At 38.2% G+C, this 20,078-nt stretch overlaps 2 protein-coding genes across 2 annotated transcripts in view; one reads left to right on the forward strand and one right to left on the reverse strand.

The window, feature by feature from the left end:
* Positions 1-20,078, reverse strand: part of drc1 (dynein regulatory complex subunit 1 homolog (Chlamydomonas)) — a 548,506-nt gene that overhangs the window by 379,332 nt on the left and 149,096 nt on the right. The window lies entirely within an intron of this gene.
* The window catches only part of nbas (NBAS subunit of NRZ tethering complex), a 262,104-nt gene that overhangs the window by 56,136 nt on the left and 185,890 nt on the right, over positions 1-20,078 (forward strand). The window contains exons 26-27 of the mRNA XM_079831768.1: positions 5,113-5,246; positions 10,328-10,390. Of these exons, the coding sequence (XP_079687894.1) occupies positions 5,113-5,246; positions 10,328-10,390 (197 nt within the window). The remainder of the gene's footprint in view (positions 1-5,112; positions 5,247-10,327; positions 10,391-20,078) is intronic.

Below are 20,078 nucleotides of genomic sequence, written 5' to 3' on the forward strand. Positions count from 1 at the left end.
TAAAAAGTGAAATCGCATGCAACCACCCCTTTAAAAAACAATTAAGTGAATTATAAAATATTAATGATTAACCTTAATCACCATCCTAACCAGTTCCCCTTCATAACTTTTTTTTCATTGTAAACAAACTTTTATAATCATTATGTAAATAATAATAAATATAATATGTTTATTTTAAATGTGTATATATACTGTGTGGGTGGTGTATCACATTTTTTTTGGGTTGGTTGGAATACCGTTACACACATTCATATATATATATTAGTGGTGGGCATAGATTAATTTTTTTTATCTAGATTAATTCCAAGATTAATCTAAAATAAAATGGCTCATTTGAATTCTGCCGAAGGCATTCAGAATATGTGTGATCGTTTGTCTTTTTGTAGTTTGAATAATAAATAACTTCTGTCCCTTTAAGACCTGACGCACGCATGGATCCCAAACACTGTTCCTGTGAGCTGGTTATGACTGTGTTTACGTGAAAACTCACCAAGATGGGCATTGAGACATTTTTGAGTGTATTTGACCATTAATAAGATGAAAAAGGCGCTCATTTTTGCAATTGTATGTCAGTGGCGGCTTTATTACGGTATGTGTGTGCACGCTTCAGATGCGATTGCGAAATCTGCGGGAATTAGTAGAATTAACGTTATGTGCAACCCCGCACGAAATTCAGACCGGTCACACCAATACTTACAAAAGTCCAGCAGAACACCAGATTAAACGGACTGAATGAGAGGAGGCGGGTGCATGTCAACTCGCTGTCGGTCGGAGAGGAGAGGAGAGCGCAGCTGGAATCGATACTGTAGAAAATGAGTATTGTATCATTTCAGATATCTGACCAAGTGCCGAGGTGTCCATGAGCAAGACACCTAACCCCAGCTGCTCCCGATGAGCTGGATGGCGCCTTGCATGGCTGACACCGCCGTCGGTGTGTGAATGAGTGTATGAATGGGTGAATGTGAGGCAAATGTAAAGCGCTTTGGATGGCCGTAGGTCTGTTAAAAGCGCTATATAAATGCAGTCCATTTACCATTTCAGTATCGATACATGGCGAAATATCGATATTTTTGACAACACTAGTAGGCATACACACAGGTTCGAAGACTCGTTCTCTCGCCCCTACAGTGCAATTCGGCTAGGTATACATCCGCACTAAAATATCAAGGTGAAAGTCATCATAACTTACGTAGTATAGACCCAGCTCCCAACCCAACTTTGAGAATAGATTAACGGCGATAATTTTTTTTATCGCCCGATAAGAGTCTCACGTTAACGCCGATAACGGCCCACCACTAATATATATATATATATATATATATTAGTGCTGGGCATCGATTAAAAAAAATTAACTAATTAATCACATTTTTTTCTGTAATTAATCGCGATTAATCGCAAGTTTTTAATATTTTACGTTTTTAATATTTTGATATTGTAATAATTTCAGTTACTCTCCAAATTAATGTATAAACAATTTAAAGACAGCATATTTTAAATATGTGTTGTACTGTCATATTTTTATGAATGAAGGCCAGTATCACTGATACTAAAGTGTCTATGAAACATTAATGACGTTACATTACAGTATAACTGAAAGCTCCCAATTTCAACATTTATTAGGCTTTAAAAAAAAACAACGTTTAATTTAAGTGAACTTAAAACAATCTTTACATAAACCCAAAATAATAAATGTTATATTTACCCATGGCCTTCCCTGTTATACATATAAAGAAATGTAATAGTTATCTTTCTTAACTGCATAAATAATAAATTAAATATAGATGAATCATCATTAAAGCTACAATTTTCTCTGTTCCCGTTGTTCTTTGATGAACATTAATGACAGGCATAATCACTGCTACTGTCACTTTAAGAACAACCGCGGATCTCACACGCTGTCCCGCGCATCTCATTTCCTCACAACTCTTTAAATTCATTTAAGACGTTATTTAACTAATTTAAGACTCCTAATATGAGAATACTCAAAATCCTCTGTGTTATTGTTTGTTCAAGAGCAAAAGAGAACTCGATGTGAGCAGGAAACTGACGTGAGTCTATCTATGCGTCGAGTGTGTGTGTGTGTGTGTGTGTGTCCCTTGATTAGCTGACATGAGACGCATCCACACAGACAGGACACTGGCTGCGTCCCAATTCGCCTACTTATACTACGTCCTAAAAGTATGTACTCTTTTTGTGAAGAAAAAGTACATACTTTTGAGTGTGTAGCAGAAGAGTATGCAAGCTTTGGGACATGCTACTTCGTCATCTTTAACGGACTCTGTTACGTGCGTCCCGTCACCGTTTAAACTGCCCTGTCAATCATCGTCACAGTTCAAATCCCCCACTTTCAATTTAATTTCCTACCGTATTGGAGAGAAATGTAGTCCCTCGATGATCTGCCATTCGTGGGTCTTTAATGCAGAGACTCCTCTCATGTGTTTGCAAAGTTAATGGCCAAACGTATCATTACAAAAGTTCTCAATGCTGCTGAAGGAGAAATATAATGTGGATAATATTGAATAAATATCTTTTCGTCAGGTTAAATACTGATAATTGCTCACTCAAACCACTTTATCTAATCCTCTCCACTTAACCGCCAGACTCGCGTAACCGTCATGTTTGTAGTTTTTTTAACTCTTTTTATCCGCGTTTGTAGTTCTAATCGAATCCTCGTCCATCTCGCAATGGGTTGTGGGCAATATCAGCCGTTTGAGCGCGCATCGATCTGCACTTCGGATTCTGACCGGAAATAGTAAACCATCCGGGAATCTTTGGAATACTCTTTTCAACATACTAAGATTTGGGACATACTAATTCTTTTTTCGAATACTATTTAGTACGGATAGTATGCGAATTGGGACGCAGCAACTGACACTGACACACACACACACACACACACACACACACACACACACACACACACACACACACACACACACACACACACACACACACACACAGGACATTGGTATACAGTGCGTTCTCTTGTGTCTTGTCACGCTTGGAAGCATTTTACATGAATAAGAGCGTGATGATCATGTAACGCTAAGCAAAAATTGATATAAAAACGGACGCTGCGTTATTTGCGTTAAATATTTTTAATGCGTTAAGCTGAAAAAATTAATCGCCTGCGTTAACGCGTTAATTTGCCCAGCCCTAATAAATATATATATATATAAAGGGATGTAACGATATTCAAACCGAACCAAAACAACGTGATACACCACCCACAGTACGCGGTACTCTCATGGCGTACTTCCCCTGCCCAGCCCTGGCCCATTGTTGAGGTTGACCTCACTTTACCTTGTGTCACAAAACTAATTTCATCCTTGACATTTGATTAAATCGTAATTGAGTGTGTAGTGTTACACGTATTCGTCCCACAAATTTTCAATATGTGTCTTGTGTACATGACAAATACAGCATTGTAGCCTAACCACCATTGACCTCCAATAATCGCATAAAGCTCCGGGTTTTGTTACTTTCGAAGAAACGGTGTATTATTTCAGATTCTATCCATTATCATGTAATTCAAACAAAAAAAATCACAGATCATTGTATAGGCGCCTCAGTTCAAGCGGCAGTGGCACTCTTTAATACTAGTTACAGAATGTGACATGAACATGAATGAACATCTGAAGGTTTGATGAAATATACAGTACAACTTACTGAAACGTATCATATCTCGTGTAATCTCTCAAGTAGTGTGTCATCAGAGAAATGAACTATTAACTATCACTCTATTAGCCTATTCATTATATTTTACTTAACCTGTTAGTGATGTCTTGATTATTTAATTACATTTTCATGAGAATTTGTCATTATATTTCAACAACAAAATTTAGAAGTTTATGCAAAAACTGCCTTATGTGCAGTTTACATGTTTGCATTCAATTTGTCATTTGTGAGTTGATTTATTATATCTAAAATTAAATAGCAACTGATAGTTTGGGCTCTGTTGTTAACCTTTAATATTATAGTCGTGCACGTGCAGTAAGGGCTCCCTATATAGTTTACAGCGTTAATAGAGATTTTTTTTAAAAATTATAATGGAATTAATTTAAAGACAGAGACACAATTTGTTCAGTAAACCACAGTTTAATAAAAACAAAGCAATTTTATGTTTAGCTTTGTCCCCCTTGCTTTTCCGAACCCGAGCCGTAACTTCGAATTGAGCTCACAAATTTAGCAAGCAAACCAACATACAAACTTGTACACACATTCTTCTGAGGATGTTCTGTTGACTTATGTTGCCTTTAAATAAAAACAATTATTAATACTACTTCGTATCCCTAATAGACTTAGACATTTTGGACACTATGACATTATGAGTTATGAAGACAGTATCTGAAATATGCGCTGCACAAATTTACTCATTGTACTCATCTGATTTACTATTGAAATTCAGTAGTGTGGCACTGCTTCCTCCATGATAAATTGCTTGTGCTTTTCCTCATTTATAAGTCTCTTTGGATAAAAGTGGCTGCTGAATGAATAAATGTAAGTAATTTAATGTCACACACACACAGATACACTCATTTAAGAAGGACGCAGTGAAATGGTCGTTCCAATTTTGAGTCCAAAGCAACAAAAGACCTTCAGACACACGTACACGCTGTCTCATACAGCCATGATAAAAATGTATGGGCTGTTTACACATCTGAGGCATCAATTTCCCTCACAGGAAATTAATAAAAGCGGTTAGAGAGAAATCAGGCGAATGAGATTGAGATTGTACATGTGTGTTTGTGTTTCTCTTTGTGTTTGTGTGTCTATGAATCAGCCTTGCACATTCAATGTTGTGTGAAATGAAATCCAATCTAATCCACAGTAACATTTTAGTGTTCTTGTGTGTGCATCTGTGCGTGAGTTACTGTTGTCTGAGAGGAGGTGGGATGAGATGGCTCTTTATATTAACACCTTTGAAGGTCATTTATACAAAGTTATGTTATATAGGCTCTCAAGTTGTTAGTTGTCTTAACCTCCCTATACAGCATTTGTGAGCCCTATAAAGACATTGAAATATGCCAATGATGCACGGATTTGCTGTTTATGTAGGTTCTTTACTAGGTTTGCCAATGATTAACAATGGGTATGTGCGTTTACCTGCAGTGTCATCCCAAAATCATTGGAGATTCAGATCAGCTTATGTCCGTGGCACTGGAATGCATCTACAGCTGTGAGAGAGATGACCTGCTTGCACTCTGCTACGATATACTGGAATGTCTACCACAGAGAGGATATGGGTGAGCAGATTTTTTTACTCAAATTGTTATAGTAATATACACTTCATGTCAAAAGTTTGGGGTCAGAAATATATAAAAGCAGTATCACATAGAGGTCGACCGATAGTGGATTTTACCGATACCGATAACTAGGTTGGACCGCACTTGCCGATAACCGATTAATCGTCCGATAGTTTTTAAAATGGATACTCGATAAAAAAACATAAGTAAAACAGTGCTGAACATTACAACAAGAACTAAAAAAAACAGTACTGATCCATGAAAATGTGCTAAATTAAAAACATAAATATGAATATTAAAATGAGAAGTTTTAAGTAAACAAATTCTTTAGAAAATAATTTAAACATTAAAATATTACAGGTCAGATTTGTTTCTTTACCTATAACCTAGAAACATGCATGTACATTTTATAGGTAACACTAGTCCCTATGCAACAAGGATGTATTAGCTTACATGAACTATATGCATTATGCATACATTTTTACAGCATGTATTAATATGACCAATACAATTGTACCTTGATCATTCATGTTAGTTCATAGTGCATTAACCAAGGTTATCAGATAAAAACTAAAATTCTAACTGTGCGTTCACACCGCCGCCGGCGAGAGCGTCAAAGTGGCCGGAAGTTATTCATTCTCAATGGGAGCCCGGCGGCGAGCTCCGGCGAGAGCGGCGCGGCGCGTCTTGGAGGATTTGGGCGTCGAGGAGAGTTGAACTCAATTTAATGTTGAAATTAACATACTAACAATGAACACAGCATTTATTAACCTTACTTAATGTTACAAATGGAATCTTATTGCAGTGTTACCATTTCATATAAATCCAAACATTCTGCTTTTTTAAAAGGCGATTATCTGATAAAAAACAAATGCTCTTCTGCTTTGTTTATGTTTCTGTCGGCAGCATGACGATTCATGTTTGGTTCTCACATCACTAATTTTATGTACCAGTATACAACATTTAGGTCTGACTTGCGTGTGTTTTTTATCACATTGTTTTAACTGCTTGAGGTAGCGCTAATGTTAGCGTTTTCTCAGCCTCGTTGACAAACACATACACTGGTGTTTTTTACCTGTTAATGCAGCATCTAGTCAGGAAATGAATGACTTTATAATGATTTGGAAACAAGTACTGTAGTGTTCTGTATCCATACTGTTTCGCTGTCGTGTTTTAAACACGCATCTGATGTGTCAAGCTCTCTCCGTGCTGCGCCGCGTGCTGCCTACGTGTGAATGTAAACACAAGGCGTCAGTTAGTTTTTATTTCGCCTCTAGAGGCCGCTCTCGTGCTATATAATGGCAGCAGGCCCTTCTCAGAGCTCTTGTGCTGTGTAATGGCAGCAACCCGGAAAAACTATCGGTGTGGATTTTTGCCGATAACCGATTGTTCCACCAATCAGCTATCGGTGCCGATTAATCGGCAAAACCGATGAATCGGTCGACCTCTTGTATCACACTCGTAGCCGTGCAATATCGTTCTTTAGAGCCATATCGCACGGCTATGAGTGTTGACGGCACAAGTGTGTAAATAAATAAGAAACAACAACGGAGTGTCTTTAAAAACTTTCTCTTGTGCGGAACTACTTCCTTCCGCCACGGATTCAAATCTCAGTTTGACAGTTGAGCCCAAGCCTTCGTTACTAATTCGTCACTTTAGAATTAGTAACGAAGGAATGCAGAGTCGCTTCATTGAAGCTTATTGTGTTATGTTGAGTATTGTGAGAGAGAGAGATCGAATAAGCGAGTGCATTATTTGCGTCTAGCTGATATTCTCCAGGTCATTCTTAGGTTCATAATTACAAAATCAGTTTGACTGTCTGCCGAGGAAACGTATATCTTGGTCTTTGCCCAGTTAAAGGGATTTCCCATGACAGCGCTAGTCAATGCATTTGTAAGTTGCGTCTTATTGTTAATAACCTTGTTTCAGTCCCTTTCAATATAAAAGTCTTTGCTACTCACTCATAAAGACAGTCTTTGCTGCCATCTAATCGTGTAGTAATGTAGCTAAATTTCACTAAAGTCGAAATCACAATCACTAACGGACCCTTTCTCAATACCAAATACGGCATGTTATTTATATAAAATATTATTTATTGAAAAATAAAATTCAAATAAACAGTATTAGCCGTTATAAAAGTATAATACGTTTGTACAATAGCAAATAAACAATAAAAAGTTATGAAACTTAACTTGGCCCTTGGCCAAATCAATTTGCTCTTGAACAAGTAGAACAATAGAAGAATAAGACCAAAGTTTGCCCGTTTGATATGAATTATAAGTGAATTATACCACATGTTTAAACACTATCTGCATAAGAGCCAGAGGCAAATTTCCAAAAGGCTGGCCGAGATTAAGTGCTGTGCCGAATGGCCACTGACGGTCTGGAGCTTAATCTCCGAAAAAGTCTAAACAAATTGTCAAATATGGGCTTTGTTTATATATGCAAGTTGCATATTTGAGTACTAAATAACTACATTCTCACCTAAAAACTCTTAAAACTACATTCCAGGACACAACGACAGTAGTATTTGTAAAATTATGGTGTTTGCTCGTCCACCATGACACTTTCTGAGAAAGAAAGGCTGCAAGCGGTATGATACAAATGGTGAAATTGTAGAATATAGCATGGCTGGAAAAGGCTCTAATAAGAAATGTTTCTTGAGCATCAAATCAGCATGAAAATGGTAGTTGCTAAAAAAATTAAGCTTGGCCATATCAGGAATAAATTATATTTTAAGATGTATCAAAATTAGAAAATCTTCTAAATTATAACAATGTTTCACCATATCACTGTTTAGACCGTAATTTTGATTAGATAAATGCAGCCTTGGTGGACATAATTAGTCTTATTGACCCAAACCTTTTTAATTGTTGTGTATTTTTTGTCTTATATTAATTATTTGTTGTTTTTTCATAATTTATTAATATTCTCATTATTATTGTTTATTTTATATATTTATGAAAAAAAAACACTGCTTGATTTTGGCCTTGTGGCTCAAGGTCCGAGGCTATTGGCCCGACAGTGGAAAAGCGGCTAGTGTAATTATAGATGTAAATGCATGCAGGTATTCTTAAAATATAAATAATGTGTGTACATAATAAGTGCATTGTATCAAATGATTAATTAAACTAAAGTAGTTAAAGACACTTCATATAAAGTGGCTCCAAAGCTGGCCATTGAAATCAACAACTTGCAGACCCCTCAACTTCAAAACTAGTTCTGGCTGTGCTGTCACACAAACCTTGTCACACACACACACACACACTATTAGCACATGTGTGCACAGTTGTCAGTAAGCCCCTGATTAGCTCATTATTAGCACAGCATGTGTCTTTCTGCCTTCAAAGTGTGAACATTCAAAACCTCTCAGCGTTCATTATATTCCTGTCTTTAGACATCTAGCCTCTCACTCGACCGCATACATTGCTGTTAAATATAAATGTCTGCAGTCTTTGGAATGCAGATGAAGTGTTAGCGTATGTTCAAATGGTTGGTGTGTTTCTAGCATTCAATTCTCTTGTGGGGCAACAAAATAACACATTTACACCAAAAATAATGTGATGCGCGAAATTTGGCATTAGTTATATCCTATGGGTTCGGCATTGTTATGCTAAAAACAATTTTGATACATACTACAAATGCCATCTGCCTTTTTCTCATTCTCACTTTCACTCAATCTGTTGTTGGAAAATTTCACTGTACCTTTGAAAAGACCCTAATGTGTTTTTATACTCCCGTTGTTGTCCAGGGATCAATTCTTTAGGGCTTTCCCAGAGCCCTTCCTATTATCTTTTGCTGCTACTGGAGAAAAGGGTGTGTGTTTGTGAATGCTTTTCAGATATGGGATGGGGAGATGAATTGGATTACTGAGAATAAAACTAAAATTCAAAAATCTTTTTAAGTAAAACTTGGAAAGTGCCTAGGGAAATAGAGAAATTGTGCTATCAGTTTTGTCAGCAACAAGTTTTTTGAGCTTCAGACGTCATCTCCATGGCAACCGGACTGTCAAGCAGAATTGCTCATGATTTCTGCTCAGGTTCAGATAAGGGGCACAGGAAAACTTGTAAACACAAACCTAAAAAATGGCAGATCATTTAACGAAATATGCTCACCCAAAATATGTTAACCCAAAAATGAAAATTTCCCCATGATTTACTCACCCTCAAGCCATCCTAGGTGTATATGACTTCCTTCCTTCAGACAAATACTATCGGAGTTATATTAAAAAATGTCCTGGCTCTTCCAAGCATTATAATGGCAGTGAATGGGGGTGAGATTTTGAAGCCCAAAAAGTGCATCCATCCATTATAAAAGTAATCCATACAGCTCCAGGGGGTTAATAAAGGCCTTCCGACAGACGGCCATATGCACTGATTTACGGCGAAAGAGTAACCCCTGACCTGACTTATGACGTATTGTAGAAATGCAGAAGCGCAGAGGATAGAGCAAAACAAAACACAGGTCACAAATTAGAAGTCTAAAATGAGAATTCTTAAAGGGAAATGCCGGAAGCTAGTTATTTTAGTTTATAAAGTTTTAAATATGGATATTTTTCTTACAAAAACCAATAGCTTTGCTTCAGAAGTCCTTTTTAACCCCGCTGGGGTTGTATGGATTACTTTTACGATGGATGGATGCACTTTTTTGGACTTATACTTTTTGGATAGTCGTATACAGCTATGATGGTTTGAGGGTGAGTAAATCATTTTATTTTGGGGTGAACTATCTCTTGTTGCTTGCAAACAGTTTTATTTAGTCAGAATACACTGCTACTTATGAATGGCTTTCAGTGGCATCATCTATCAGCCATGCTAACCAGCACCTTGTTTTTGATGTGTGTTGACCTTGTCTTGGGATCAAAAAAGAAAAGTATTGAGTATTCATAGAGACATCTATAACCATTGAGCTTAATGATAAATAACAAATAATCAGCATGACTGACATACCGAAGCACTGACCTGGTGACATATTCAAGATTTTAAACCTTCCATTTATGTGATAGTGACTTTTGTTTAATGCAGGCTGTGCATGTTTAGACAGCTGATCTTTGATCTTGTTTGCTTCTCTCTCTTTCTCAGACCAGAGACAGACACTACAAAAGCCTTGCATGACCAGGTGGACACTCTTGAGAAACACTTGAGGTAAGAAGAAAGGGAATGAGTCAAGTCAAATTTATGGGTCTAGCGCTTTTCACAATGCACATTGATTCAAAGCATCTTTACGGAAACTCATACTGTTAGGTCTATAACGCCTTACCGCATTAACATAGAGTTAAGTGCTATACCACAGTCTCTCGGGCAGACAGCTGAACATTTTAATGTAATCTAAGTCTCAATGCAATGGATTTAGCATCTATAGTTTTCTCTGGAAGATCAAATTATGACATTATGATTAAACACTATGAGGAATGAGAAAACAAGATGATTTGTCTTTTTACACTCAAAATCACATACTGTAATGCTATATATACAGTAGCTATATTTTTTTTATACTAACATTCAAAAGTTTGGTCAGTCAGATTCTTTTAAGGTTTTTATGCTCATCAAAGCTGCATTTATTTGATGGAAAAATACAGATAAAACACCTATAATATGGAATAGTATTACAAAAATAATGTAATAATTCTATTTTAATACAGTGCTCTAGATTGCGACCAAATGGTCGCATTTGTGACTTTTTTTCTGTTGGTGCAACTGAATTTGGTTAGCGGTCGCACTTGTGTCACTATCAGTTTGCCTAACTGATAAGCTCTGCCATTTCTGTTGCGAATGAGAAACACTGAATGGCAAACGAGCTAAAAGCGGATCAAAATGGCAAACGATTCATTTATCAACTCGGCCCAAAAAACGCTGCAGCGTGAGCTCAGAGCGAATGCATTTACCTGCTGACCATCTCAATCATGTGACCACTAAACAGCTCTTTGAGATCTAGTGAGAAGCGTTTGAATTTGGCAGAGTTCTCTGAAACAAACCACGAATGTCTTGGTGATTTAAACTTGTTTAAAGCCAGTTGAAACAGCGCTGACTTTCTTAACAACACTGTTGCGTAAAATGGGAGAATCATTGTGCCACAACAGTCCAGTTAGAAGGCTTTTCAACCCACAAATCACCAACATTTACCATGTATTTACTGTACATATAACACTATATGTAACCATGGTATTGTGGCAGAAATGTGGGATATTCATAATGAATTTTATTGTGTTATTAATGTAGACATATATTAAATGTATTAAAGGAGTAATGGAATATAATTACAGTACGTTTTGTTAAAGGGTTAGTGCACCCAAAAATGAAAATAATGTCATTTATTACTCACCCTCATGCCGTTCCACACCTGTAAGACCTCCATTCATCTTCGGAACACTAAGATATTTTTGTTGAAATCCGATGGCTCAGTGAGGCCTGCATAGCCAGCAATGACATTTCCTCTCTCAAGATCCATTAATGTACTAAAAACATATTTAAATCAGTTCATGTGATTTACAGTTGTTCAATATTAATATTATAAAGCGACAAAAATATTTTTGGTGAGCCAAAAACGTAATAATGACTTATATAGTGATGGCCGATTTAAAAAAACTGCATCATGAAGCTTCAGAGCGTTATGAATCAGCATGTTGAATCATGATTCGGATCACGTGTCAAACCGCCGAACTGCTGAAATCATGTGACTTTGTCACTCCGAACCGCTGATTCGACGCGCTGATTCATAATGCTCCGAAGCTTCATGAAGCATTGTTTTGAATTCACCCCCCTCAAAAAATTAGCTGTATAGACCAAAACCACAATTTGTACCACGCTGTAAACATTTTTTCTTGCTGTAAAGTTGGGCATTTTAACGTGGAGCTCAATGACATTCTGCTCCATTTTGGAGCCTGTCCCTAGCGGGCAGTCGATCAATTGCAGTTTAAGTCACTTCTGTATTGGCTTCAAGAGAAACTAGGGAGGTTGCCGCTTGGTAACAATGCAGCAGATTTGCATAACTTCAGCCTATGGTCTTCATTGGCTGCCCGCAAACAACGTCTGTTTGGTTTATGTTTTCGAATACTCCAAAAGATGCTTCATATATACGTTGCATGCATTTCAAAAGAATGAGGGCTTGTGCTGGAATTGATAAGGGAAAAAAACGATACCATAATTACGTATCATTATGTATCAAGCACTGAGATTCTGAAATTCAGATATGGTATTGAGCATTTAGTTTCCGACTCGCTCTGTAAGCAGTGGGGCAATCACAACAGACTGGGCCATCTGGCCAATCAGAGCACAGTAGGCTCACGGAAAATAGGGGTTTAGAGAGTCTGAATCTTCTAACGAACCGCTTTTAGACTCTATAGTTGATGTACAATCTATATTATGAGCAAATTAAAATGTTTTTTTCTTTCTTGGATGTATAGAATCCTATCGTAGGAAATATCCAAAACAAAATTAGGAATGTTTAAAAAGGGGCACCTTCAATTTTACCCTATTAAAATGAGGTTGTTAATTTTTTACAGATGTTACTGTTTTTGTTAATGAGAATATTTTACATCTGCATCCCAACTCAAGCTCAAATTACTGTCAATTCAAGTTACTGTCAAATGTGTCTTTCCAAGAGACAAAGCATATAATATTATTAATTCCCTGACACCCCGGTGCTACTAAATCAGGCGCTGATGCCACCATCTGTTGAACTTGCAACTGCTCTCAAATGTTAGTCTGGAGCCCTGTTAAAAATATATTTTAAAATGTCATTTATTCCTGTGATGGTGAAGCTGAATTTTCAGCATCATTACTCCAGTCTTCAGTGTCACACGATCCTTCATAAATCATTTGAATATGTTGATATGGTGCTCAAGAAACCTTTGATTTAAATAGAAAGTTCAAAAGAATTATGAAAAATGTAATATTTTTTTTTAAACCAATTTATTGCATCCTTGCTGAATAAAAAAATACTGTCCCCAACTTTTGAATGGTAATTTGTAGATGAATAGTCTTTTAAATTATTTTATATCATGTATTATTTATTTTTAGAGTTATTTGCTAGTGTAATATAGCTTTGCAAATTTAAGACTGTATTGCACAGCTCTCATTTATTATTTCTATAATGCTGGATTTCAAGTTGTGTGCAGACATTCAGTGAAAAAGGCGAGATATTCCATTTGACCTCAGTTGATTTAATGACTTCTTGCGTTAAAAGAGGCCTTCATTTTGACATTGAATTCATCACTCAATTCTGAGCAGAGTAGCTTATCAATAACATAACCGGTTTGTTTCAAATACATCGAGATAGATTGGCTACATTACCTCGTATTCCAGAGTAGGCTGTATTTAATATTTATGTGTTTAAATGGGACTGCAAAATTTGCATATTAACTCACAGAAATGCATTGTAATCCTTTCTAGATGTCATTATTGTGATGTATGTGTGTTTTCTGGTAGGGTACTTCCACACATCTGCAAAGGGCCAGTCAGTGGTCTTAAAGCAGCATGATTTATCTGAACTGCAGGATTATTGGTATTAATCCAAATACAGCATTATGTGTATGTTTCTCACAGCCCTTTAGCAATCCAAGCTAATGGAAAAGAAAGGCTCATTGTTGTGTCTAGCTTGTTACTTGATTGTTTTGATTTGATCAGAGGTGGTACTTGACCTGAAAAGTTTGAGCCGCTGGTGTAGACAGTATTCGGTGTGTAATGATGTAAGCTTCAGCGCGATGTCAAGAGACTTTCTCGCGCAACTACTGAGAATAGCTGTCATTGTGGGAAGAAAGGTTGGAAAATTGGAAATTTTGGCTCTGCTCACGTCCATCATGACATCTCCCTCATGAAGCACATGAGAGAACAGAGGCATATTACGCATTCATGCATTTACTGTCCAAAACCTACTGATGCGTACACTCATTTACTCATTTACCATTCACTTCGTAGACAATGTCAGTTAGTTTGCTATATTGGAAAAGATGGAGCATAAATGAGTGTATTCAGACACAGCTTGAGACCATATTGCAAATCTTTGTGTGATGTTACATATGCAACACTTTCTGAATGACAAAAGAAACTACTTGAAATTCAGTCTGGCTGTTCAGACTCATTCCAAAAAGATCGTTTTTTCAGGATAGTTTTTATAAGCATTCACCTTTTTTTTTCAGACTACAACTAAACGCTTATTTGAGTCAGACGAGCCCAAAAAATCCCATCAGTGTATATGTTGTGTGCTGCACATCGTTTGCATGTATTTCTGTGTTTTTCTCTTTGCGTCTGTTTGCGTGTGTGTCAATCTCGGCTCAGGTGACGTGATCAGCCTGTAATGGCTCCGTAGAGACCCATTCCTTTGGATCCATTAGAATTCTGTCGGTGGAAAGGATGATGAAAGTCTCTCTCACAGATATTTATGACTGGCCTGGGAGGGCGCAGTCACTACAGCCTTAATTTCACTCTTTTTCTCTTGTTTGCTCTCTATTTTATCACTCGTTTTTCCTCAGTCTCTCAAGATTTCACCCTTTCCCCTCTCTGTATCTGAATTGTATCTTTGCCAATGTTTTCTTTTATCCCCTTGCTCTCTGCTCCCTGTTTAAATGTTAAAGAGGCAAATCAAACCAGGATTTTCCTTGCTCTTTTGAAAGAAATCAATGTAGACGTACTCTAATGTTCACAGTGACTAGGCATTACAAAAAGTGGCTTCTGAAGTCAATATATTGATTGTTTTATTCACGTCATTGGGCATACACTTGAACATTACTGTCCTGCAGTACTCGGTTTGGCAATGTAAATTTTGCATAAATTTGATCACATTACATTTAATTTGATTTAATTATAGTGATTGAACACATTAAATCAAGAACCTAAACATAATAGAAGTTATTATATATATCATAGACTGTAAAAAAATATGGACGTAGTGTCCGTGACGTCACCCATAGGATTCTGAAGAGCAGTTTTGAAGCGTAAAGTAGGGTCGAGCTGGCCGTCGCCATCTTGGCAGCGCGTCACTCCCGGATAACAGAAAATGGGCAAAGAGGCGGGACGTGGATAGAGCTGAGGTGACGTGATGACCAACAGACAGCAGACAAACTGCAATCCACCTGTCACTCAAAATGGCCACGCCCTTAATTATGCAGAACTTTAAGGCTTTATATAAAGTAAACTAATGACTTATAAAAAAATTCACCCCCTCACATTTTTCTTGAAGGGCAAAATTGGATATATAGACCAAAAACACAATTTGTACCAGGCTAGGTTATTGGTTATTGTTTTTGGTGTCTACTAGAATAGGTCTTCAGGCTTGTTTGTTCCACCTCTCTTCCCAGTCTGTCAGTATCGCTTCATTTATGCTGCGTTCCAGGCAGGTTTTTGAGCCCGTAAGTTATAACTTCAAACCACGACTCACGACTTTGTAGTGTTCCAGGCAAAGTCACACCAAACTGCCTGAGCGCAAGGAATCGTGTGGTAGCTAGATGTAAACAAAGCATGGCGGACCGTACGGGGCTTATGCTAAATTTACAATAATTTCTATCGCCAAAGGTGCTTACTTACTTGCTTATTTGAGGGAAACGGAGGGGAAAAACGGCACATACGGCAAGAGAAGCTGTTATACCTTTTATTTAACGTTAATTGTATATTTGTTTCATAAACACCGCATCCGTACCGGGCTGTCATTTGTTGTTTAGCGAGCTATGTAACGTAAGATCTCGTAACTGGGAGTACATCGATCTAGTACGAGTTCACGGGTGGGAAGTCACGGGTTTGACTGTCGTTCCAGTGCACTTTCAAGGGTAGAAGGTTGTAAAAACACAGGTTACCGGTTGCCTGGAACGCGGCATTAGTTCCTGTCTCTATGAAGCCCCTCTTTCTGAAAATCAGTGTGCTCTGATTGGTTGGCTGGACCAGTGTGTTTTGATTGGTCAATCTCATTGAACAACTTTGGAATTGTCACGCCCTTTACCATAACCTCAAGTTTCAACACTACTAATGCAATTCAACCAGGCCTTGCCCCCATTTTTTTGCATATGTCCTGGGCGGGAATTATTTAAATGAGGGATATTGTGACGTGTATGTTCCTGGAAGCCTCGAGACTACAATCGGGATTTCAGGAGTTCAGAAACATTTATAGAATAAATTATTAATTAAATAAAAACGTTAAAAAGTAAAACAGTTTGCATGCTCAAGCAGTTATTTTGGGAGTAGGTCTTGATCACTGGAGAAGACTTAAAGAGCTATAGACAGATGGAGAGAGGAAAGCGAGAGGGAAGCGCAAAAATATGTAAATGAACCAAAAAAAAACAAAAAACAAATCTGGCCTCAGCAGATTGTAGAGAGAAAGAAAGAGACATGGGGTAAGAAGTGTGAGACTGGAAGAAAGGAAGGAAACCGAAAACATCTGTGCATGATGCTCCCAAGGGACAGTACATCCTCATTTATTGAGGGCATCTCAGCCAGGCACCGCACCAGTTCAGCTCACTGAGGTTCTTTCAGACACCTCTGTCTGTTCTTGGCTCCTCTGAGCAGCTGTTAGCGTATAGCTGTAGTTAAGCATGGTTTCTGATGTAGTTTGTTTCTCAACTGGTGGGTTGAAATTTAAAAATGGGTCATAGATCTGTTGTCATGCTATGCAATGTACATCATAAAATCCTAATAACGATATAATTGTGCATATTGGATATCAGTCTCAACTTTTAAGGTTGAGAAAATCTTTTGCTATGTATGTCAAAGGTCATGCATCCAACTAAACTGATTTTTTGCTGCAAACATCATTTGTCACTTGGTAGTATTAACCCAATTATGTAGATGCTATTTTTCTGGAGAGAAAAATAAAATAAAAGTGTGCGTGCGTGTGTGTGTGTGTGTGTGTATATACAGTGAGGAAAATAAGTATTTGAACACCCTGCTATTTTGCAAGTTCTCCCACTTAGAAAGCATAGAGGGGTCTGAAATTGTCATCGTAGGTGCATGCCCACTGTGAGAGACATAATCTAAAAAAAAAATCCAGAAATCACAATGTATGATTTTTTAACTATTTATTTGTATGATACAGCTGCAAATAAGTATTTGAACACCTGTCTATCAGCTAGAATTCTGACCCTCAAAGACCTGTTAGTCTGCCTTTAAAATGTCCACCTCCACTCCATTTATTATTCTAAATTAGATGCACCTGTTTGAGGTCGTTAGTTGCATAAAGACACCTGTCCACCCCATACAATCAGTAAGAATCCAACTACGAACATGGCCAAGACCAAAGAGCTGTCCAAAGACACTAGAGACAAAATTGTACACCTCCACAAGGCTGGAAAGGGCTACGGGGAAATTGCCAAGCAGCTTGGTGAAAAAAGGTCCACTGTTGGAGCAATCATTAGAAAATGGAAGAAGCTAAACATGACTGTCAATCTCCCTCGGACTGGGGCTCCATGCAAGATCTCACCTCGTGGGGTCTCAGTGATCCTAAGAAAGGTGAGAAATCAGCCCAGAACTACACGGGAGGAGCTGGTCAATGACCTGAAAAGAGCTGGGACCACCGTTTCCAAGGTTACTGTTGGCAATACACTAAGACGTCATGGTTTGAAATCATGCATGGCACGGAAGGTTCCCCTGCTTAAACCAGCACATGTCCAGGCCCGTCTTAAGTTTGCCAATGACCATTTGGATGATCCAGAGGAGTCATGCTACTGTTTTCATGAAATGGTGTCTACAACAAATCTTAGGTAGGTGGTACGTGTCAAAGTATCATCCACATGGATGACAGCACCCAGCAGAACATTGCCCAAAGCATCACACTGCCTCCGCCGGCTTGCCTTCTTACCATAGGGCATAGGGCACCCGGCCATCCACGTGCTGTAAAAGAAAACATGATTCTTCAGACCAGGCCACCTTCTTCCATTTCTCCATGGTCCAGTTCTGATGCTCACGTGCCCACTGTTGGCACTTTCAGCGGTGGACAGTGGTCAGCATGGGTACCCTGACTGGTCTGTGGCTATGCAGCCCCATACGCAACAAACTGCGATGCACTGTGTATTCTGGCACCTTTCTATCAGAACCAGCATTAACTTGAGCAATTTGAGCTACAGTAGCTCGTATGTTTGATCGAACCACACGGGCCAGCCATCGCTCCCCACATGCATCAATGAGCCTTGGCCACCCATGACCCTGTTGCCGGTTCACTACTGTTGCTTCCTTTGACCACTTTTGATAGATATTGACCACTGCAGATCAGGAAAACCACAAAAGAGCTGCAGTTTTGGATATGCTCTTACCCCGTCGTCTAGCCATCATAATTTGGCCCTTGTCAAACTCGCTCAAATCCTTACGCTTGCAAATTTTTCCTGCTTCTAAACATCAATTTTGAGGACAAAATGTTCACTTGCTGCCTAATATATCCCACCCACTAACAGGTGACGTGATATAGTACAAACATTGAGTGTCCCTTACAAAGAACCATGATTGTCCCTTATTTTTGTCCCACTTTTTGTCCTTAATTATGTTGTGTTGTAAATAAATGCAAACAATTCAAGAAGCCAATCTCTTCATTTTCTTTGTTCTAGTTCCCTCACAGTTATTCAGCTGATATAGGGCCATTAGGAATAGGGGAGGGGTCTTTGTCTTCCAGGTGTGAAACACATCAATATTCATGATGATTCACGCCCTCCCCGCATAAGCCTTCCTGAAACAAACCATTTCTTACACATTTTAAATCAATATATTGTTTTATGTGAATGAGTGGGCAGAGTGATTTTTACATCGTCTTGAAGCGAAGATTCTAGTCTACATGATCCAGTTTTCAAAAGTCTTGTGAACAAATATTCAGTATGGCCAACGTGACTTAGTTTTGTGACTTATTCAGTGACTTTTTTTCATTTTTTTTTTTTCACAAACCACGCATAAACGTAATTTTCTCAAAACTACAAACTCTTATATATACATGCTGTTCACATATTATTGTAGCAGAGTTTGTGCTGAATTCAGTGTAATCAGACTTTAGCCATGAAAATATTACACAGAAAGTAACAGAAATGAGCTTGAATGTTAGGACATGTCAAAACACCTCCAGGGCCCAGAAAACGGCTCTGCGTTCAGAGGGTTAAGAGTTCCTTTCACTGGGACTAAGGGGCCAAGCCCAACCCCTGAATAACAACCCCACACCACAATCCCCCCTCCAACAAACTTGGCACAGTGCAGTCAGGCAAGTATCATTCTCCTGGCAACCACGAAATCCAGACTCGTTTATCGGATTGCCAAACAGAGAAGCGTGATTCATCACTCAGAGAACACGTCTCCACTACTATAGAATCCAGTGACGGCGTGCGTTACACCACTGCATCCGGCGCTTTGCATTGCACTTGGTGATGCAAGGCTTGGATGCAGCTACTCAGCCATGGAAACCCATTCCATGAAGATCTCTACACACTGTTCTTGAGCTAATCTTAAGGCCCCACGAAGTTTGGAGGTCTGTAGCTATTGACTCTGCAGAAAGTTGGCGACTTCTGCACACTGTGCACCTCAGCATGCGCTGACCCCGCTCTATGATTTTACGTTGCCTACCACTTCGTGGCCGAGTTGCTGTTGTTTTTCATTATTGTGAGGAGCTTAAAAAATGTAAAATACACTCAGAAAGAAGAAAGAATAGTACATCCAGAATCAGCTCTAAACTATTGAAGAATATGTCAATTCAAACAGTTTCTAGGACAACTGGAATCTCCTGAATAAAAAGAATCATGAACAAACAACTATACAATATGGATACACCTGGAAAAATCACATCGAACGACTGTATAGCAAATTAAACATGAATATAAAACAAACACAGATATATGAAACATTTTATCATATAGAATACATAATTGGCAAATACCAAAAT

This window comes from Gobio gobio, assembly GCF_949357685.1.
Source record: "Gobio gobio genome assembly, chromosome: 12".
NCBI classification, from domain to species: Eukaryota; Metazoa; Chordata; class Actinopteri; order Cypriniformes; family Gobionidae; genus Gobio; species Gobio gobio.